Below are 22,977 nucleotides of genomic sequence, written 5' to 3' on the forward strand. Positions count from 1 at the left end.
AGCTGTCCCGCAGCCACCCATGCCAACTGCCTCGTGCTCACTCGCCCACCCACATCTTGCTGCCCCAGAAAAGAGAACCCGAGGGAGGAACAACGTCCAGCCCTGTGGGTCCGCATTTGCAGCCCCTTTAATGGGCCAGGCCAGAGTCAGGCTGCAGCAAAATCCTGTGTTGAACGGTCCACTGCCTGCCCATCTCCGACGCCTGCCCCTTTTGGAGCATGAGGACAAACCTGGCACATGCCTACACTGAATGCACCCGATTGCAGCCCCTATTCTGGCTCCTCCAGAGCCTCCTGTTTAGGTTTGGGCTGCACTTTTCCCCACAGCTGTTCATTTTCGCACACCCTGTCCGCAGCCCCACCAAGTCATGAGACCGCCTTGTCAACCTCCTCCTGGCCCTGGCCAAAGTGACCATCTTCAACAGCAGGAGGAGGATGCTAAACAAGGGAGTGCTCTGTGACTTTGGGGCCTATTTCTGCTCTTCCGTGGTCTCACATATCCGGGCAGAGTTCCTGTAGGCAGCGTCTGCTGACTCACTAGACAGCTTTGAGGAGCAGTGGGCACTGTCCGGGGTTCTCTGCTCCCCCACTGGAACCCTAGTTTTGAACCTGTGACCTTCACTCCTGACCCTGTTATTCATTAGTTGTTCCCCACATTCACTTGGTTCCTGGGGCCAGTGGTCCCTCTTGCAAGGCTGGGGGAGGGGCCTTTAGACATAGGCAGGCACCTCCCAGGATTTCCAATAAGGCCTTCCCCATTCCCACCCTGCCTCCAGGGGCAGACCCTCCTCTGCCAATTAGAGTCTCTGTCTCTGCCTCTGCTGAGGAGCTGCTGGGCTTCTCAGCACCTCAGCAGGCAGTGCTCCCTACTACAGGAATGGGAGCTGGCTAGCTAACGAGCAATTTCCTCCTGCAACTTTTCTAGCTCCCAACACTGCCAGGTCCCCTGCTCCCCATCCCAGGTTTAAGGAGACTCATGATTTTGGAGATCAAACGGGGAAGGGGCCCTTTCCCTCAGCCTTCTAAAACGGAGGCAGGGTGTTTGTAAAGAAATGCAGTTGCAGGCTTGTGTGACGAATTTAAGCTGGTGGCAAGGGGAGGTTGGAGAGAGAATGAAACTCCGGGGGCTCCCTTCTTTTTCTTTATGTAGATTTATGCAAATAAATCATGTTTCCCTGTGAGGATGTTGGCAGGTGTGTGTGGAGGTTAGAGACTGCCCCATTGCCAGGAAGAGGGAGTGAAGAATCTTGAGGAGTCAAGCCCATTAACACAATGTTAAACTCGATTAGTCCCTGCCTACAGTAGCTGCAAAGCCCTGTTGATCATCATATTACTTAACATGACTTTTCAAGATATTAAACGGGGTGTCATTTCAGAAAAATTCTGTGGGGAGGAGACAAACATGTGCCAGCACAGAGTGTTATCGGTGGTTAAATGGTATCCTGGAGTCAGGGGACCAAAAAGTGGAAGATGTAATATAGACCTATGAAAAGTGGGGGGACCCCAAAAAAGGGAAAGGGCCCTTGCCCCATAGCAAATTAGACTACTGCTGTTAAACAGAACTCTGCAACCAGTGCAAATGGAGACAAACTGTTTAACATCATGTTAACATAATTTCTCAAGGTCATGTTCTAACAAAACCTTATTTTTTAGTCAAGATAAATCCTGTGAGAAGGACAGATTCTGAGTGGATTCTGCCAACATCCTCAAAGGGGAAACTATGTATGTGCATAAAGGTACAGAAAGAGGAGGAAGCACAAGGGAATAAGAACCCGTCGGGAAGGGAAGAATTCCCTCTGCTGGCTCTGGTACTGCTAGGCTGTGTTTTGCCACAGGACAGGCACCCAGGGTCCTGCAGCCAGTCCTGCAGAGAGTCCATGAATCCCCAAAGGGTGGCTTGTCAAGGAGGAGACAATGTTAGGTGGTAAAAAGCGAAGCCATGTTGTGAAGTTGGTACTGTGCTGTGAATTTAGTGGTGCATGTGCATGTATGAGTGACAATGTGTTTTCTCTCTATTGTATTTGGTGGTTTTCAGGAGCTGCAGACTGACTGACGTCCTCAGAAAGAAAATATTATTCCTATTTCTTGTAATAAAAATGATCAGTATGTGTTATTTTGCAATGAAAAAAACCTTACTGTACATTAGCTGCTTTGTGCCTGCGTGGGGGTTGGTGTGTCTGGAACAGTGATGAGTTTGGGAGAATACGCCATAGAGTCAAGTTCCACCTAGGCTGCTCTTCAGGTGAGATAAGCTGAGCCCTACCAAGGCAGGTGCTCTTGGGGCCTTCATAGAAACGAGTGATCTTGAGCTCATCCAGTCCCTTTCAGAAGCAGCACTAAAGAGGGAAGCTGGCAAGAAAGCTTTGTCTTCTGTGGAACTCAGCTAACCAGATGAGGATTCACTTGGAGCTTAGGTTACTGAAGAGCTAAATATCCGTGAAGGGTGGTGTAGCCAGCTATTTGGGGATATGGATGTGTTGTGAGTACTCTGTGCTTCCCTGTCTCAAGAGCTGATTGGCTGGTCATAGGAACGATCAGGGCATTGCTTTAATTGTAATCTGTCCAGTATAGATGTGCAAGTCCCCAAGTTTACCTGCTGCTATTTTTCCATGCCCAGAGGACATTTCACATCCCAGGCCTAACTACTCTAAGAATATACACAAAACATACCCGAAAAGGAGAGATTTAGAAACACACCAGTGGGGTACCTGTGGAGTGATCTAACTGGGGTAGGGCACTTGGCCAGGCTCCTAGAAACAGAATTAGAAAGCATATATTTGGTTAATAGAGTTCTTGGGGGATGTTTTCTAAGTTAGAAGCCCCGAATACCTTTGCAGATCTAGGCCTAAGTTCTTTGCCTCTGTTGTGGTAGGCTCAGTAGCCACAGTCCAGGCTCTTAGATTTTGGGCTTGGCAACATGGAGACTTAGTACACAGAAAGACAAGGTGTAAATCTACAGCACACTAGCCTGATGCGCACTAACTAGCCACGTGGATCTAGCTACTAAAAAGTTCTTAAAAGTTTGTTTAATTTCCGATTTTTTGTTTTATTAGCAGAAACGGCCCCTTGAAGACATACTTTGACATACTTCTGTTTGTACGTGAAAGCACACTTCAGAACTTCTAGTGTATGGTAGCTGGGTCAATGTTCCCTCTAATTTTTGACAGGCCGTGTGCACAAAAAATTTCTGTGCCAATTTTTGAAGCAAAGTTCAAATTTCTGCACCATGAGGCAATTGCGCCCAAGCAAGTAAAATGCTTATACATTTTAAAAGTTTTAATTTGTGATAATTTTACACCATGTTATTTTATGTCATTTTTAAATACTTAGAAAAAGGAAATTTAACCTCCTTTCCCATCCCCCCCCTTGCCAGCTAGTAGAATCTTGCTGTGTTGATAGATGGCTGGCAAACAATGTCAAAAGTCACCTGTAAATGATATTTCGGCCTGGGTCCGCTGTAGTATTTTATTTTTTGTGCGTGCAGCGTTTCACCATGTGTGCAGGGTTTAGGATCTGCGTGCGTGCACACATGCACACAACTTAGAGGGAACAGTGGGGTCCACATGGCCTGTTAGTGCATGTCGGAATAGCCTACTGTAGATTTACACCTTGGCTTGTCATGCACTACATCTTCATCTGGACATGCCCTTAGGCTTCAGAAAGTTTTGGACAGCTGTAGTCCACAATGGTTTGTCAGGCCCAAGGATAAACATTTTTTAATGTTTGCTTCACCTTCTGTCTAATCTTCATGGACCAAAGCCTGGTCCACTGGAGTCAATAAGAAGATTGCCACTGATTTCAGTAGGGCCAGAATTTGGTCCTATAACAGTAAGGAACAAAAATGTAGGCCTTATCTCAATGCAGCTGCATTCCTAGGGAAATAAGCTTGGCCTACGTTCCTCTGCCTTTTCAGGTTGATGGCCCCTTATTCAAAGTAAAATTTTTTTTATCTCCCTCATGTACTGTAAAACAGTAACAGTAACAAAAGTATCATTGATAATGATATACCTCTATAATACAAACTACTATATTTGATCTCACACAGTTTGAAGGCTTTTGTAATTCCAGTTTTCTTTGCTTTAGATTTGTAATAAAATTTTCAGTGCCTCACAAAATGCCCGATTGCCTTTTGAAACCCACCAGCTGAGAAACACTGACCTATACCAATACAAGCACTGTTATAGCTGTGTCCATAGTAGGAGGTTGTACCGATTTAACTATATTTGTTTCTAAATCAGTTTAGTTATATGAAAACTGTAGGATAGGCCTATGGAAGGAGAGAGGCATCTGAACATGACAGGATGGCCTTTGAAACACAGGGATCTAGAAATAATCTTTAGCCATGAGCCCTGTACCAATAAGAGGTGGTACTTCCTGTCAGTACAATTCATTACGTTTCTCTTTACCAGTAAAAGATCAAATTCCCTCATTCGGGCTGGATTGGGACACTTCATATGTCAGAGGATTGAGGTTCAGCCCTATACAGTATGTAGCATAAAGACAAAGGAAATGTAATGTACACACACAGCTGGAAATGGGGTAACTCGTATGTTGAGGAGACAGGAGGTACTGCAGTAGGAAAAGCAATTAAGAGTGAATATGAAAAAGTAGGGGATACTCAGTTCTTACTGTTGGGAATTCCTTTCCCTGCTACACCACCCTCTCCCTTTACACAAGTTTAAACACACCCAAACGTATTATCATTTAGTTAATGTATCTGTTTGGCCTGGAGAAGGAAGGTTTGGCTTCTGTAAAGGATCCAAGGTTAGTGATCTGATAGAAAGTCTCTCTATTGGTCTAATTGGTGCCAGCAAAACATCTCCAAGAACTGAGCTGATCCCTATAGTTCAAATACAGATTTGGGTTTCTTTGCTTTGGGGTGCCTTTGGTTCCTGCTGTTGTTTCAATGACCGGGTGGCAGCAGCATGCTGTTTCAGTCTCTGAGCAGAGGGATGCAGCAGCACAGATACTATTTCTAATCTGTCCTTTGAGCCTGCAGCATTGGTAGGGGATTAGCCAAGGTTATTTCTACAGCATCTGCCTGGTGTTTTACAATTACAATTTGGTCTTTGTCCTAGAGATCTTACCCTCTTAAGTAATATCCATTGCCCTACACCACTCTTCCTCCTGGTAGTAGCATAAACTCAGATGGTCAGTTTGCAGGGGAGTTGGGACTGTTAATAAGCTGTATACACTACCGTGGTCTCCAGTGTACTGGTAACTGAACAGAGACCTGCAGCTCATTTAACACAGACCACCAAAAGGCTGGTGGATTATTTCTAGGGAAATGTCAGTGTTGGCGCTAGTGTCCATCTAATCGGTTATGCTTGCAACCACAAATCTTTCCCCCTTCCTTCTATCCAGTGCCCCAGCTCTAAGTTTGACTGACGTTTCCCTAGGATCACTAATGAGCTCCTCTTGGTTAAAGTGAAGAGGTATTTCTCTGTTCTTGCTCAATCTGTTGCCTTAGATCACTTCTCACTTTCCCCTCTCTAGTCCTTTGTACTCTGATTTTTCATCCTACCGAGCTGACTACTACCTCACTATCTCCTGTGGCAGTTCACCATAGTGCTGTGTCCTGTAGCTGTTGTCACTGCTCAATACAGGTTCTGTCCTTGTTCCTGTATTTTCTTCCCCAAGACTGAATTCTATTCACAGCTCTGTCAATGACTCTTCAGACCTTTGGCAATGGGCCATTGCTTCTTGAGGCTTCAGTTTCCATAGGTGCATTATGGGGTTAGGAACACCCACCTGTGTAAAAAGTCTGAAGTACTACCATGAGTGCTAAGTATTACTATATTTTTCTTAGGTGACTAACTGCTATGGTTTCAGCTCCCTCTTCTATGCAGAGGATTCCCCAGAATTCTGTTTAGCCCCTGCCAGTTTCACATCTCTTCTTCTGTCTCTTCCTCAGTCTCCAGAACTAAGCTCAACTTTTCTCTCACTGCCTCCCCTCTCTATCCCTGTTGACAAATCCACTACCCATCCAGTGTCTCTGCCTCAGGGTTTGTATGGTGCCTGTCGCCATAATATTTGAGCAACTGCTGTCCCCTCTACTCCGAAGTCTGCTATTTCATGTTCTCTTCCACCTTCCTCCAAATCCCCTACTCACTTCTTCCATGACTCCTTCCACCAGTGGTTTCTTGACATCCTCTTTTACATTTCTTTTGTCTGTATTAACTGTACTTAAATACAGGGCCCTACATACATAATGATTCCAAGGCCACTATCTGCATCTACCCCTTGAATCAGAATCATGATCTGGAATCTAAGCATTAGTTTTGAAATGGTTCTAGCCCCTGTCATAAATATAAAGGGAAGGGTAAACCCCTTTAAAATCCCTCCTGGCCAGAGGAAATCTCCTCTCACCTGTAAAGGGTTAAGAAGCTAAAGGTAACCTCGCTGGCACCTGACCAAAATGACCAATGAGGAGACAAGATATTTTCAAAAGCTGGGAGGAGGGAGAGAAACAAAGGGTTTGTGTGTCTGTCTACATTTTGTCTTTGCTGGAGATAGACCAGGAATGAAGCCTTAGAACTTTTAGTAAGTAATCTAGCTAGGTATGTGTTAGATTATGATTTCTTTAAATGGCTGAGAAAAGAATTGTGCTGAATAGAATAACTATTTCTGTCTGTGTATCTTTTTTGTAACTTAAGGTTTTTGCCTAGAGGGGTTCTCTATGTTTTGAATCTAATTACCCTGTAAGGTATTTACCATCCTGATTTTACAGGGGGGGTTTCTTATTTCTAATTACTTCTATTTTTATTAAAAGTCTTCTTGTAAGAAAACTGAATGCTTTTTCATTGTTCTCAGATCCAGGGGTTTGGGTCTGTGGTCACCTATGCAAATTGGTGAGGCTTTTTATCCAACATTTCCCTGGAAAGGGGGGGGTGCAAGTGTTGGGAGGATTGTTCATTGTTCTTAAGATCCAAGGGTCTGGGTCTGTAGTCACCTAGGCAAATTGGTGAGGCTTTTTACCAAACCTTGTCCAGGAAGTGGGGTGCAAGGTTTTTGGGAAGTATTTTGGGGGGAAAGACGTGTCCAAACAGCTCTTCCCCAGTAACCAGTATTTGTTTGGTGGTGGTAGCGGCCAATCCAAGGACAAAAGGGTGGAATATTTTGTACCTTGGGGAAGTTTTGACCTAAGCTGGTAAAGATAAGCTTAGGAGGTTTTTCATGCAGGTCCCCACATCTGTACCCTAGAGTTCAGAGTGGGGGAGGGACCTTGACAGCCCCTTTTGGTTGCAAAGAAAACATTGAAACTATGAAGCAAGTGTAACCAAGAGAGGGATATCTGACAGTTTGCAGGTAGTCAGAAACAACCATTCTGAGATGTGTGAACTGTCCCAGCTGTTATCTGTTATGTCATCCACAGCTGTCACTTTAAAAACTTAAATGTCAACATTAACTGTTTCACTACTGATCATTTTAACATAAACATTCAGCGAATGTGCTCATCTCACAATCCCAAACAGCCTGCCTGGTGCCACAAGTGCCAGCTGTGAAATGCTCCTACACTGCCGCACATTTTAACCCCCAACTGTGGTCACAAGGAATAGCGAAATAAATAACACAAGGGGACATGGTGTAGTGGTTCTTACTACTACTTCTAGTCTTGGTCCCATAAGGGATTGGCTCAAGTCCTTCTCTATTGCATTCTGTCTTAAAGCATCGATCCAGTTTTGCTCTAAAACACTATTCCTCCTGGTAGTAGCATAAACTCAGATGGTCAGCTTGCATCTCCACTTCTCCCTCCAGTCCCTGCTGCTTCCCTCATCACTGTCCCATCCCTTCTGCTTCTCCCACCCCATCTCCTCTACAAACTCTCCTTGTAAGGCTCTCATTTCTCTTGGAGTTCAGCCTATAGACAATCTCCCTACGTAACAAGTTAAGCTGCTGACTTGACACAGGTAGGCAGCAGAAGGTGCAGCAGAGAGATTTCTTTACTTGGGCCTGCTTTTTCAGTGAATGAGGCTTCTCCTGTGTTCTGATTTGCACCAAAATCAAAAGGGTTGTGCCTGTTGATACCTAGAACATTCCCTGAAGTTTTGGAATTAATTTGATGTGGCATACCAAAGTTATCCCATTACAAAAAGAGAAATGCCATGAGATTGTATACTATGCCCCATATCAGAACTCCCACTGCTGTCAGTGGGAAGTTTTCACAAAGATCCAGGGTAAAATATGGCCTTTAGTTAGCAATTATATTTTTCATCATCAGTATTATATCTTTTTACCAAATTCAGCATCACTTAGCTTCAGGACTACTGCTATTTCTGCCTCATGTTTCTTGTCCTTCACTGGCCTTGACTCTTCTGTTCTTCTTTATGCACTTACCTTCACTGCAGCAGCTCTCAATTCCCACTCTTAGGGCATCACTCCTATCCCATTCCACCTGGTAAAGTGATCAGCAAGTAAATAATGCTTAAATCATCATCAGCAGGTTTTACAGCCAGCACCTGCTATGATTAATGAGATAGGACAGTTTACATCTCACTGCTATTGTCTCAGACTGCCTGCAGATTCAGGAATAAATCTCTGCATTGGTCCATGCTCCGTTCACATTAGGAAGCTTATTTTTGCAACCATGAAGGCTAGAAACTTATTGTTCTTTTTAAATACATGAAAACTGACATTCTGCACAACCTAAATTGTTTTGGGGTCCACAACTACAATAGGTAGGCCAGATATTGGACATCTCTGATGAAAAGGGATATATGGGGTCTTCACCACATGATCTACAAGCACATGACACATGCAGCAAAGACAGCAGAATCCACTTCCTACAGATGGGAGAGCAGCTGTTGCTGTTTGAGCCCATCACTAGATTACTCCAATATTAACCAGATAGAAAGGACTTCAGTGCTTCTGTGGTTACATTTACCCAATCCTCAACTTCTGTAGTGATAAATTAACAAAGAAGTCAGGGAAATTCACCATCTGTGGAGCAGAAGCAGGCACAGCCTTGGCAATTCAATATGTAGACTATATAGAGGGACAAAGAGGAGTGAGTATGGCTGGTGCCCAGGTGTTACTTTAGAGAACATTTGTTTTCCACAATGAGAATTTCTTCCATGCAGCAAAGACAAGTGAGATCAGCTATTTCTTCTCACAGCAGAACTAGCCCAACTTGCATTATATATACACACACAATATAAGGCAAGCTCCTATGCAATATTTTCTGGGATAATTAACACCTATGATAAATCAATGTAATAAAAAAAGTCCTCTCCCTGGCTTTGTTTCTGTTCTTTTATGTGCTTGCCAGCCACAGATTAAGATGCTTTCATTACAAGACATTTTTCTTGGTGAAAAGCAGCAGCATCCCCCTCAGAAGCATGTGAAATAACCTCCTGCAAGTGCTCCGAGCACATAAAAGAGGCAACTTACAAAAGAATTTAAGAGTAGTTGTCAGTTTCACGCTGCATGGAAAATACCCAAGAAGTGCAGAAAGGTAAGAGTTTAAAATATCCTGCCCCCTGCCACCACCAGTCCTTCCACAGAGTACATATACACGATTGTCAAATTCTGTTCAGCACACAAGCAAAGGTCCTGGGAGGCAACAGGAGTGAGGCAGCTTTTGCATCCTCCAGCACCTAAAACAGACACTGTTTTTAATATTCCTTTAAAATAACCTGCATGAAATAAAAGTTTTTAAAAATCCTTCACTGAAAATAAGATTTAATAAACAGCACACAAGGTCCAGAGTCATTTCACATTAACTGTTTAATATTTAATATATTGCTTAATATCAGAAAGAGCAGTGTCCACATATACACACCCTTCTAGGATGCCATCAAAAGAACATACACACACACAGGTAGGTCATGGACAGCACATCTGAAGACTTGGGGGTAAAAGCCTCAGCGCTGATTAACAGGCTCCGTTTTTACAGCAATGCTTTAAGCCAGCCTGAGACCTTGTGCCCTCTCATCAAAGAGAAAGGGAAAATAAGGAACTGTATAAAGCATGCAATTCTATACCCACCTTCTCAGAGTAGGATTCCAGCAGTCATACAGCTCCAGAAAACATTTGTATCACTCCTGTGGAAATTAACCAAAAGCCAGGAAGGGGACAGGGTCTGCCACAGAGCAGGGCAAACTGGGTGGTCAACCCAGACACATGTGCTGAGTACTTAAGTCTATACCACTCACAACCCTGTGGCGCCCTTTACTTTTCTTCCCAGCCACATCAAAACCTTCTGGCATACAGTTCTCTTAATGCCATCTGGAAAAAAGGCAAGTGGGCTCAGGGCAGAATGAAAACAGCCAAACAAACTGATCTAGACACAATCGTGGATTGTGCTAACATCAGTAAAGAGGCAACTGGGTAACCACTGGGATAAGTGTTACTGGGGAAAATAAGAAACTCTGGTCTTGTCCCTTATGCTACTTAATCTGGGATGCTAACCCTCGGGTCACTTTACAAACCTGAGACAGGATATAGTCCCTCGTGTCCTTCCTGGAATCTGGAATGGGGATCAGCTGTAAGGGTCATTTTGTACCTAAGAACACAATAATATCTAGCTCTTATAAAGAATTGTTATATTAGACTAGACCAGTTGTCTAGTCCTGTATCCTGTTTCCAAGTGGCCAATGTGTGATGCTTCCAAGGAAGGTGTAATCCCCACATAACACACCAAACATACTATAGCAGATGGGGTGTGGGATTCCTTCCTGACGTCAGCAGACAAGTTTATGTCAAGAAGCATACAGACTGACCTTTATAATTTTCTCCTAGATGATGTGACTAGATGCAATCAAGAACACATTTGTTTGGAGCTTGCAAAGACATTTGATGAAATAATACTTTGTGGCAGCAAGCTCCACACGTTAATTATACAATGTATAAATCCTCAAGTCAATTTAAAATGTTGCTCTTTAATTACCTAGGGGCAACATAGTTCTTGTATAGTGGAAAATGGCAATAAGAACACTTAAGTATAAATGAATTGGCAGGAGAGTACCTATCTCCTTTTATTTACTTCTCCAAACTAAGCAGTCCTCGTCACCTATCCCTCAGCTCTCCTCCCATGGGAATCCTCTCCAATCATTTTGCCTTTCAATTTCTGCTCTTCCCCATTTGAGTTTAGATAACCAGAACCAACAGAGGTATCAAGATGACACCAGCACCATCTATTTATGTAACAGCTGTAATATGGATTTGCCATCACCTCTATCTTCATAATAGCGCCTAACATCTTATTCTATTACTGCAAGACTGTGTATTTTGTTCTGTTTAGGTTCTTATACCACACTCATCATTGTATCTGAGTGACTTCCAGTGCACTGTGTCTACTCCATGGCTCTCAAAGGGAGCTGCTTTAAGGAGAAAAAATTGCATTTAAAAGTCCTAAAAATGTGTTCTCTGAGCTACAGCCTGCAACTTTGAATCTGAAGTGTCTTGAATCAGCCCATCACTAAGGGGAGTAGGTTAGGGTGACTACTTCCCACCACTTCCCCTGAAGCAGCTCTGATACATGTTTTCCTTGCTATTGCTACTCAGCAGCTCCCCACTAGCTACCTGCTGCATCACAGAGGAAGAAAACAAATCTGGCTGCTCCATTACCTGTTTCCCTGATGACTACAGGACCTCCAAGAGCAGTAGAGGAGCTCTATCTGAGCCTAGGGGAGTGCCTAGCAGAGGACAGCACCCATCCCCCACAAAAGCACCGGGGCAGCTGAGGAGAGAGGGGAGGAGGTGGGGACTGAACCAACCACCAAATCTGGCTTCTGGATTCTGTGCTGCAGCTCTAGTGCAGGTTACAGCAGCTTGAGGGCAGCTCTAACTTGCACCAGCTATGAGCCACAATGGATCAGTCAGCTGGAGATAGCTGGAATGCAACATGAGGCCCAGAAAGGAGCTATGTCATCTCTGGGGCTGCTGGGTTCTCATGGGTGGTTTCTGCTGCCTTTGTGCTATCTGAGTAGTGCAAAGAGGGTGGCACACTACAAAGATTCTGCCTCAGAGTACTGGTTTTAGCCTTCACCTTTTTGAAATATGTTTGGCCTCAAGATGAAAACATTGTTGCAGCAGTGCATTAAGTGCTGGACTAGTACCTATTCCATGCTTTTCTTTTGCATTTTCTCTCCCCAGGGCAAAACACTAAATTATTTATGATGTGCTAAGTGTACATATTTGCTAAAATACAATACCTAGATCTTTTTTGTGAGGTTACCACTAATTCAGAACTCATCAGTGTATATGAGAAGTTTAAGTTGTTTCTTTTAACATGCCTTATGTTGCACTGGTCTACATGGAATTTCATGGGTTGCCACATTGTCTGGCTTTGATTGGTATTTCTGAAGTTCCTCAACACTCCTTAGGCTTGAGGAACCTAACTAGTACCTCACTGGCATATTTTGCCACCTCTCTATTCATCCTTAATTTCCAAATATTTAATATATTAAATACCAATCCTAGAACTTATCTGTAGGTTTCCTTTAAGCCCTTTCCATGCTGAAAACCAGACAGTTATTCCCTCTTTTTGCCTAACCCTTAACTACTTTTTAATCTATACCAAAACCTTACATCTCAGCTCTCTGCTGCCTACCTTTATCCCTTAAACATAAATGTGGTCAGGAAGAATTCACATCTGAAGATGGCCGACAGGCATTTTTTCAAAAGCTTTTTTAAAGTTTAAATAAAATTTTTTGTCATTATTTAGTTAACCCTTTCAAAGAATTGCAACAAGTTGGAGACAAGATTTATCCTTAGAAGAGCTATACTGGTTTGTCCTCTTGTATTGTGTTATATCAAGAAAGTCAAACTTAATTTAACAAAAATAATCCAAGTAATTTCAGATTATTTGAAAGGGGTTACCTCTTTCCACATGCATTGTTAGATGTTATAGATGTCCAATACTAGGCTCATTGATAAGTGCTAAGAAGAAGGCCAGCAGCTTTCACATGGAATTTCCTTGTTACACTGCAGCTTAGTAAGGCCCCATGTATCTTGCAGTAAACTTGATCTAAATTCACTGCAGCAAGGGCTCTTCATTTCTGCTGCACTCCAGTATAGCACAATGAAACATGCAGCTTCTTGTACCATTCAAACATTGCTCTTTGAATTTACAAGAAGCTTGTGCCTGAAAGGTTTTTTTTTTGCGTATTCAATATTATTCATGCTCCAGAGCGCTTTACTTATTCCACCTTATCAGCAGATGAATAGAACCAACAATTATATAAGACGAAATGAAAGGCAACTTCCTACTTCACATAAAATGTTCAGACAGCCATCTCAGGGAGGAGAGGTAACCAAGTATGGCACCACTCACCCACCACACACAAACAAAACCCCTCTCAAACTCAACCCTCCTCCTGAAACTCTTGAGTCAAGAATCCAAAGTCAGCCTAGGACTTAGGGCTTCCAAGTCAGAGGACTAGAGATCTACAAGCAGCGGGGATCAGTACAGTAGATAACCCATTAAATGTATTTATCTGTAAACCACAGCAACAAAAAAACTTATGCCATTTTACAAAAGTGAAGGGACCCATACAAACTCCCTGCCACCCTCCACATATCCGCAAATATACCCTCATCCTACTCTTGAGCAGCTCCTGCTCTCCCACTGCTACCTATCCCAATGTCTCTGTCAGTACATCTCAATCCTAACATCCTGCTATTCCAATCTAGGCACACTGAACAAAGACGGTCAGTTGTACCACACTCTGGGATGAATATTTGCTAAGGAGCACAGTAAGAAAAAAAATCATTTCACATGTAATTTAAATCAGGTTTCAACATCTGGAGAAAAATATTGTGGCAGCAGTTCTCAAATTATGGCTTGCAAAGGGTTCTTGCTTTCAGCTTGTGCTAGCTGCTCATTTACAGTGTCTTCTACGGGTAAATAAGCTCCTCACTACAGAACACTGATGTAGAAGCAGCTGGAGAAAGAGGAAATGAAAAGAAAAAAAGGAAGACAGGATTCAAATTATTTCTTCTAAAAAAAATGTAATTTGGCATTTACTAATTCACCAAGTACACTACTTGCAACAGGGATATTGTGGTGCAGAATGGAGAGGTATGGAGTGGGAAACTGTTCATTAAATTCTCATACTTTAGTGATCCATATGACGACAGGCTTTGAAAACCTCTGGACTAGGGCAGTAACCAAAAAGTGCAACTGAATTCCAATGCACAGTGTTTTTGACCCAGAAAGGTGAAGACTAAGCCCCCAGAAAAGTGGAGCGTAAACTTCACCCTCACTATGTTCAAAGTCACCATTAATATTCTGAAGCTAATCCTCCCCCTCACCCGCCGACAAACTCTGAACTCCATACAAAGCTGGCAAGAAAATGGATTTCTCCTTCCCACCGGAGATTTCAAAAAAGATACCAGGGAGTAGGATACTTCTCTGAAGAAACTGATACAAAGAAAGGAGGAAAAACAACATCTACTGACTTTTGCAATCAGTTGCATTCAGAGGACGTATCATTGGAGGAACAGAAGCTAATACAGAAGGGAGACTGAATCCCAAGACAAAGAGCATAGAACTCAAACAAAACCCAAACACAACTTTGAAAGGGTACCTCTATGATGTATGAAGACGACTTGAACAATCTCTCTCCCCCTGCCCCAGCTTGTGTTTTAATAATAGCAGGAACGCATAATATTGTCGTCTTTGGTTTTGTGTTGGGAGGCATTTTGGGAAGTGGAAGATAAGCAATTACAACAGATATAACATTTTAATTGAAGAGGAGAGGGTGATGACTCACAAAGGCTTCCTGTATTCAAAATGGTAAATGCTTAAGTGTCAATAAAAAATAGTTTTAGGCAGTTTAACTAAAAATCCTTTCCCCTAACAGCTTAATTTTCATTATCTTGCTGCTTTCTTGTGATGTCACCGTTTACACTAGCTCTCCAGTTTTTCAGCCTAGATGGGACCTAAATTTCTCACATAAAAAATAAAGCAAAAACTTCTGAAAAAAATTCACGCTTTTACACGCATTTTTTTAAAAAGCAAAAAGGGCACCAGTCCATTTTTCCCTTTGTAAGTCCACCTTTAAGAATAAAGAGTTACAGGCTGGCGTGGAGTAAAACAAGAAATATGAAATGGTAAGTCGCTGCTCCTTTCTGCTAACCTTGCATAATTCAGAACTCGATCAATTTCCCACTGAAGTCAATTGGAGTCTTTCTGCTGATTTCAATGGGAATTAGATCAAGCCTTTACTGGTCAGGCTTAATGGTGGAGATCTTACTTCTCTACTGCGGTCATATCAGTGTCTCTCATCACCTGAAGATGGTTAAAATGAAATACTTGTTTGAAATAAAACAATGAAAATTTAGAAAAATATATTTTTGATTACCATAAGTTTATTTTAAATGATTTAACAAATAAAAAAATGTTAGATTTATGCAAGCAAACATTTTAACGCTTTAATCTTTGACAAACTGTACAAATGAAAACCATCACACTACAGGTTTAATGGCTCAGGGACCATTCAGGGTGGGCATGTATGCGGCTGTGGCACACCGAGCGAGTCCAATTCCTGAGACCAGGGTTCAGATCTTCTGGTTCTTCAGAGCAGGACAGCTGCTAAATGATTTAACACAAATAGTTACTGGATCACAATACAATGAAAGAAAGGCCATTTCAAATCATGTAAGTGACCTCAAAATGTCTGGTCCAGGTGTCAGGCCACGGAGCCTTACCGATTAGTCTTCTTCTTCAAAAGTGAGTTGACAGATTTTCTCCTTTGCTTAGTGAGGTGGTATCCACATGTGTTTATACAATACAGTATGAGACCATTTAAGTACAAGTGTAATACAACAGTAATTACAAACCACAGGACATGAAACAAAGTCAACTCTATTCACACTTTCTGCATTTCAAACAATGGGAGCAATCAAAATCATGCATTACATCTGAAATAAACTTTTAGTTTCAATTCTTCTGCAAGAGTGTCTGTTTCCTTAAGTTCTGAATGGGTTTTCTTGAGCTTGTCTCACAGGCAAGTTATGGAATGTTACTGATGGAAACGTGTGAACTGGAAACCATCCAAAAATGGTAAAGAATAAAAGACAAAAAATAAACAAAAACAACCAAATCACACATTATGAGATTCCATTTTAATGGCAGAGTACAGAAAAGAAATTGGTGAAATTTCACAAGAAAAGCATTTTACACAATTCAGTATGTACAGAATAAAGTGTGTGTCTGGTTTTTGGTAAAACAAGTGTAAGTTTTAGTCAGTATCTACTGCAGGATGCAAAATACTCCCATATTAAACTGAAACAAAGAATATACATAACAAAATCCCAGCACCGGCTCCTCAAATATTGAGACTGGCTGGGTCCATTTCAACCCACTGGGCTCTCTGCTGAGCTTTCAGCAGTTACTGAAGCTAGCTTGTTAGTTTCCAAACTACCATCAGCAGTTTTTGTCTTGCTCTGAACAATGCACAATCCATTGTCCCCTGAGCCACTCTCCTTTGCAGGTGTTTCCTTGAGCTCTGGGAGGACAGTTTCAATGCAGCCAGCAGCCTGATTTTCCACACTGTCTCCATCACAGCTCAATGATGGCATTTCAGCAATGTCTGCTGTGCTGTCTTTGCTCTCCTCCACTTGCAGAAGGATCTCAGAGATTGGAGGAATGCCCTGTATTTCTAGAACAGGCATGCCCACTTCAGTAGCGTCACTATTTGATAAGCGTGACTCAAGGTGTGGGACAGCTGTTTCAGAGATCAGGGTGCAAAATTTGTCTTCTTGATCACCAGAAGTTAATGCAACAAAATCAATAATTTCTGGTTCATCGACTGGCTGCTCAATGCTCAGTTCACTGGTTTTGCTGGGCTCCAGCCCGATGGATGCAATGGTTTCTAATTTGGGGAGATCTTCAGTATCCTCATTTAGAATTCCTGCTGTTAGGATACCAAGATGTTCACGTTCCACTTCAATGTCCCCCAAACTGAAATCAATGCTTTCTAACTCCAACTCTGCTTTCAGGATGGGAGTGTCACTAGGTTTCACATCTTCTGGCTTTAAGGAATCTTTCTCATTTTCCATATTAAAATTTAGCGTGAGAGTTTCTGATTGTTCAAAGCTAAATTCTGAGTAAGTGGTGTTAAGATCAAAGTCACTAGCTGCTGAGGTACTTAAGACCTCTTGGTTTATTTCTGTGTGGGTAAGGGTCCCTCCTCCAAGACGACCCACGCTGAAGTCTGCTGGTAGAGCATCTAGTGGCTCTTGAACCATATCAGACTGAGCACTAGAAAAGTCAACACCTCCTATTTCTAATGCATCTTTCTCTGCAGTAAAATTCCCTAACTTTATATCTGATTCAGGGCCCCTCAATGTATTATTTTCAACATCATACATTAATTCTAGGCTGGAATTGGGTTCAACAGTGTTTGCAGTGCAGGTGCTGACTAGTTCTGTGACACCCTGTTCCTGGTGGTGGACGTCTAACGTCGCACAGCTTGAATGTTCATGCCTGAGCTCTTCTTGTACCAATAATATGCTATTTTTCATTTCTACATTGGTGAGACACGTGACAGGGACATTGACTTCATTAGAACCATTGTTTATTTCTGGATTATCTGCTGTTTGAGTATATGGTAGTTCCTGACTATGTTGTGACTGAGAACTAACCAAGATGACCTGTTTGTTTTTATTACTAGTTTGAGAGGAGTCCAATTCACTTGGGCATTTTGCTGTCAATTCTGAAACCCTATTTTGCATCTCTGAAGTCTGGAGGACTTCATCAATGACTGCTGACTGAGACCTTTCCAAGACTACATTTTCCAGTTTTATACCTCGTAAGGAAGCATTATGTTCTATCACTATCGCTACTGACACTTTTTCCTCACTGACTTTATTTGATGTGTCTAGTCGTTCAGGAACCAATTCACCCTGAACATATAGCAGCTCTGGGCTGTCAATTTCTGTATTAGTTTTATAGCTGTCATCACTTAATTTTTCCTCTGTTAAACTGGGATCTCCCACCTTGTGGATTTCATTGCATCTTTCAGGTAACTGATTCTCTGGGTGTCTGAGACTAAGTTCAAACTGAGCTCCTGTTAACTCTGAGTCTTCCATCTCTATATCTTTTTCAGAAGCATTAGATATATCTGCTTTGGCATCCACAGTACTGTCTCTCTTCTCCTCTCTGGTTTTCCCTTGGACCTCAATTATTTGTGGATCTTGGGATTCCTGGCAGACCTCTTGTTCTCCACTTGTTCTACCCATGTCTCTCATTTCTATAGATTTCTGGATATGGGTGATGGTTTTAATTTCTGACAATTGTGTGACTGACATTTCTGGTATCTGAGGCTCTGGCAGTTTCTTACTAATTTCTGCCTGATCAATAGTTTCCATTTCTACCTCATTCTCCCAGGGAACTGAAGCACCTGCTGCTTGATCTTTAGACTGCACGATTTCCTCTTCTTTGGATTTAGCTTGAAAATCTGATGCAAGAACATTTTGGGATTCATAGCTCACCTCCCCCTGAACTCTGTTTGGGATTTCAGTGCTCTTTTCTGTATAGGGTGTTGAAGTCTCCTGGACTTCTACTTTCTCAGGTTCTGAGGCCCCCTCATCTGAGTAGACCTGACTAACCTCTGAGTAAGTAGCTATATTTTGGAAAGTTTCTTTCATGGAAGATGGACTGCTACTTGGTTTAGAGTTTGCTGGCATATCTGTGCTTCTCTCTGTTTTTGCTATGTTAAAGTTTTCTCCATTTGGAACTGGGGAACTTGCAAGTTTGCTGTCAGATGAATTCTTTCCACCACTACTGTAGAATATATCATAGAGGTCTTTAGCATTTGCTGTGGCCAGACAAGAGTTCCGTTTCTCTATTTTTTTAGCCTGGTCACTAAAAGCAGTAGAAGGTGGTGGTGGAGGGGGGCGCACTGGCATTGCCAGCATTTCCTGGTCACTCTCAGATACCCCTGGCGCCACTTCATCTGCTGGGATGACTGCTGCCTGTTTAGCTGGGGGTGGAATTGAGGGTGGAGGGGGAGGTGGCTTCTCAGAGGATTCATTCTTCTCTGGCACTTTCATATCTTCCTGTGTCCCTTTCAAAATTACCTCCTCTCCCCCGAACGCTTTTGAGATTATATCTGGAGGCAGCAGAACATCTGCATTGGATTCTTTCACCACGGGTAGTGGTTTGGTGGTGGCACCAGAGGATTTTATAGACAAAAAAGTGTTTAAAGGTGCTGGCTTGCTTACTGTTGCAGTTGCAGACTTCCTGAAAATCATGGTAGGGACTGGCAGATTGGGTCGAATTTTTGCTTGTGTTGAAGTGGAAGCGACTGGCGTCCAGGGGCTAGTGTGTGGTATAACGGTCTTCCCAGAGAGCTTAATTTCAATGGGCTTAGCATGGGGTTTCCCAGATTGAGACTTGCCCTCCTCCTTATCTTTACTTCCTTCAACACTCTCCTCCTTTGGGGGAGCTGCAGCTGCTCCTGGATTTTTATCCTCTCTCTCATTCTTTTTCCAGCTGAACTTTCCAAAGGAAGATTGAGTTGGCGATTCCTTTTTTGAGTCCTCTTTCTTCTCTTCCTTCTTTTCTTCCTTCTTCTCTTCCTTCTTCTCTTCCTTCTTCTCTTCCTTCTTCTCTTCCTTCTTCAATTTAAGCTTAATACCAAGTTTCCGCCCAGCAGTATCCATTTTGCCCTGAGTACTACTGGTTTCACTAACCCCTTCTCCCAGCTCTGGAGTGCTCTTTGTTTCTTCTTTTTTTGCCACTTTTGCCTTCTTCTCATCTTTCTCCTCTTTTTGCTTTTCTCCCAGTTTCCTTTTCATCTCATTCTGCCGCCTGCGCTCTGTTTCCAGGACCACAGCCAACCCAGCTTGACGGTCCAGGTTTCTCCTCTCTTCATAAAGTGGATTCTCATCCACATGTTTCTGTGAAAAGAAATGGCACAATCTCAGCAGCTGTTACTAAAGAAATAAAACTTTGCTCTGGAACGGTTCTGACTTGTTAGATTTGCCAGTTCAACACTATTAGGAGAATAGAGATCTTCTTCCTGCCAAGAAACAGGAAATAGGGGTTTCACGCCCAGAATTCTGCAACTCAGTGCTAAGAAAACATTAAAATTAAATCCTATATTCTACGGAAATGTTTGAAAGTCAGCACTGGGATTAAAGCCTGACTTCAATACCACACAGATGAACGAGCCTCTATATAAGCTAGTAAATTCTATTTATTGCTCTTAGTGTGTTTAATTTGTTCAGTAGTAAATGGTCACACTACTCAACCATGAGGCAAGTATTATTTCAAAGGGAAGGAACTGAGGCAATGGGAAGGAAAAGAGAGAATCAGAAGCTAACCAAGGAATGGCTCACTGCCGGTACCCCAGGTACCAACCTTGTATTTCTCATTGTGGGGATGACTTTTCACATGTTGCTCTCCTGAGATTTGATCTCCAAAAAATTCATGACAGAGCTGGCAATAATATCCAGTGATGGGAATCAGAAACTCAGAGCCTGAAAAGGCAAAAGAAAATAGAGAAATAAAACAGAAGAAAATGCCTATCCTTTAATAAAAGCCAAAAAAAAAATCCATGACAGGTACCAGTGATGTAGAACCTCCAGCAATGTTCCTATTCATGCTCCTGGAATTGGACAAACTATTCTTTACACTTCCAGTATGGGAACTTGCACTACCGGGAATACTCCTTAGATTTAACACATCCTAACTTCAGCATCATGGCTGGGAGAATTATTTTCAATTCTTTTCCTCATCCACTACTATTTCTTAAAATATTAAACTGCTAGTGCTTGTGCTTTTTGTCTGCTTTCTCATCTCCAACACGAAGTCCACTCAAATACCAATCGCCACCTAAAACTGCAAAGCCTTCTAAAGGAAAGCACTGAAAATCCACAACGCATGCCTGGGAAAAAAGGCAACTTTCTCAATAAAGCTTAATTCATTGTGTCTTTGTGCCCACAGGAAACCACCTACTGTAACCTAACATACAGCAGATCCTTCCTCCAGTGCCATTATCCAACACACCAGATTGAGAAGATTATACACAAGACAGTAAATCAATTCCTAGCTGGACTGTTAAGTACATCACTTGTGTGCAGCAGTATTTTTTGATCCAAACATTATACCTTCCCAATTCACTATAAATCCTTTCCTCTGGTCTCTGTCACTTGAACCCAACAAGTTTACATCAGAGGCCTCTCAGGGGCAATTCCCAGGACCAAAGCAAATATATAAAGGAAAGTTACAGGCTTCAGAGCAGCTAAAATACTAAAGTCCCCCAAAACACTAAATTTTGCAACCTTTTTCTTACTCCCACTGTTTCAGCAGCAGATCATGTTAGAACGTCTGGAGAGAAGGAAACAAACCACCTAACACTTAGAAGAAGCAACCACCACAAAAGTCAAATGTTAAAAACAGCTTATGTTTCCCTACAATCTCACTCCATGCTCTTTTAAACTTGATAATCAGGTAATGAAACATTCCCACCTAACTTGGAATGGTTACCATACTCCTCCCATACATAGCAAGGTTTTACACACTATCTAGAACCACAATCAAAACCATTGGACTTCCTCTCCCAGAGCAGCTGGAACCTGCTGGAGGGCAGATCAAGATCATATGTAGGAGAAAAGGAAGTAAAGTTACCTTTGGCGGGAACCGTTATCTTATCAATGCGTTTTACGAAGTCTTGTTTGGCCTCACTCTGGGTCTTCGAAGCCCAAGGTCTGTTGTAAGGATCCAGGGTCTATTTGCATAGTGACAGAGGCATACAAGCTCATTCATTACACTAACAAGTCAAATACACCCTTCTTGTTTTTTTCTTTTTACATCACTTTAATACAGTGAGAACCAAAATCAGAATACAAATATGTACAAGAACTATGTTCTATTCCCTTTCCCCTTCCCTCCTTGTGATTTGTTATAAAGAAAATAACCTGTGAAAAGGTAACAGATAAATCAAATCAACAAGTAGGTGGTGTTTGAAATGCAAATTTTAAAAACTGGTGCCCTACTGAACTAGATACAAAAGCCCCATTTACGCTCATAAACAAGTTACACAAACTGCTGAAGCTTTACATTAAGCAAGTTACATTAGGCAATTGCTCTTGAGTTCAATATCACTTCAGGCTCTCTTGCAAAGGATAATTTTGTGACTGATACTTCAGTGTGTAATTCCTTATAACATGAAATCTACTTAATGAAGGAGGCTTGACACATACCTGTCTGTGTTTCTTATTGTGCATGTGTGTAAAAAAGTCAAACATGGTCCCACAGATGGTATTGCAGTCTTTGCACCAGTGGTTCCCTGCGTCATAATATTCATAAATATTGGCCAACTGGAAAGGATGCTTGGACGACTGAGAAGAGGATTCTGCAGGCTTGGGACTTTTACCTCTGGACTTTTCATTTGTTGTTTTTGATTCCTAAATGGAACACAAGGAAACGTTTCTTTAAGACATGGAAGGACACACGATGTGTTGGAACTCAAAACCTGCCTCCAGCAGAGACCATACACACACAAAAAATATATATCACCTGCTAGTCAACGCTCAGGCTAAGTCCACCGTTTCAGTGAGCTGGCACTGCAGACTCAGATGCTGTGTGGCCAATGAAGAGCTTCCAATAAGATTCCCAGATGTAATGGCTAGATAGTAGGTATGTAATCAAGGAACCAAATGAGCAAATACCCTCAGGGCAAGCATCCTCCCCACTTTATGGGGTAAGTGTATGTACCCAAGTGGTGCCAGTTAGGAGTACCAGCTAAACATTGCCAGGAATATCTAAAAAACTCCCTACTGCCATACTGTGGTTATTGTAAAAATAACTTGGATGGAAACAGAATAAAAAGAAATTGAATCATTTAACTCAAAACTATTTAACAGGCAAAGAACAACACCCTGCAAAACTAAACAAGTGCCTTGTATTTTCCAACAGGCTCATGATTTCTAAGGAGCCAGAAAGAAGCCTCTTTTACCCAAGTTTATGTGATACAACGTGTGTCTTGTGCTTAGATACATCCTGGAATAGACGCTAGCGCTT

At 42.2% G+C, this 22,977-nt stretch overlaps 1 protein-coding gene across 1 annotated transcript in view; it reads right to left on the bottom strand.

Moving 5' to 3' along the window:
- Positions 1-15,354: 15,354 nt before the first annotated feature.
- The window catches only part of ZNF318 (zinc finger protein 318), a 36,637-nt gene continuing 29,014 nt past the window's right edge, over positions 15,355-22,977 (bottom strand). Inside the window, exons 7-10 of the mRNA XM_074949032.1 lie at positions 22,158-22,361; positions 21,583-21,682; positions 20,314-20,432; positions 15,355-19,850 (exon numbers count right to left, since the gene is read on the bottom strand). Of these exons, the coding sequence (XP_074805133.1) occupies positions 16,302-19,850; positions 20,314-20,432; positions 21,583-21,682; positions 22,158-22,361 (3,972 nt within the window). The 3' untranslated portion in view covers positions 15,355-16,301. The remainder of the gene's footprint in view (positions 19,851-20,313; positions 20,433-21,582; positions 21,683-22,157; positions 22,362-22,977) is intronic.

This window comes from Natator depressus, chromosome 3 (genome assembly GCF_965152275.1).
Source record: "Natator depressus isolate rNatDep1 chromosome 3, rNatDep2.hap1, whole genome shotgun sequence".
Taxonomy (NCBI): domain Eukaryota; kingdom Metazoa; phylum Chordata; order Testudines; family Cheloniidae; genus Natator; species Natator depressus.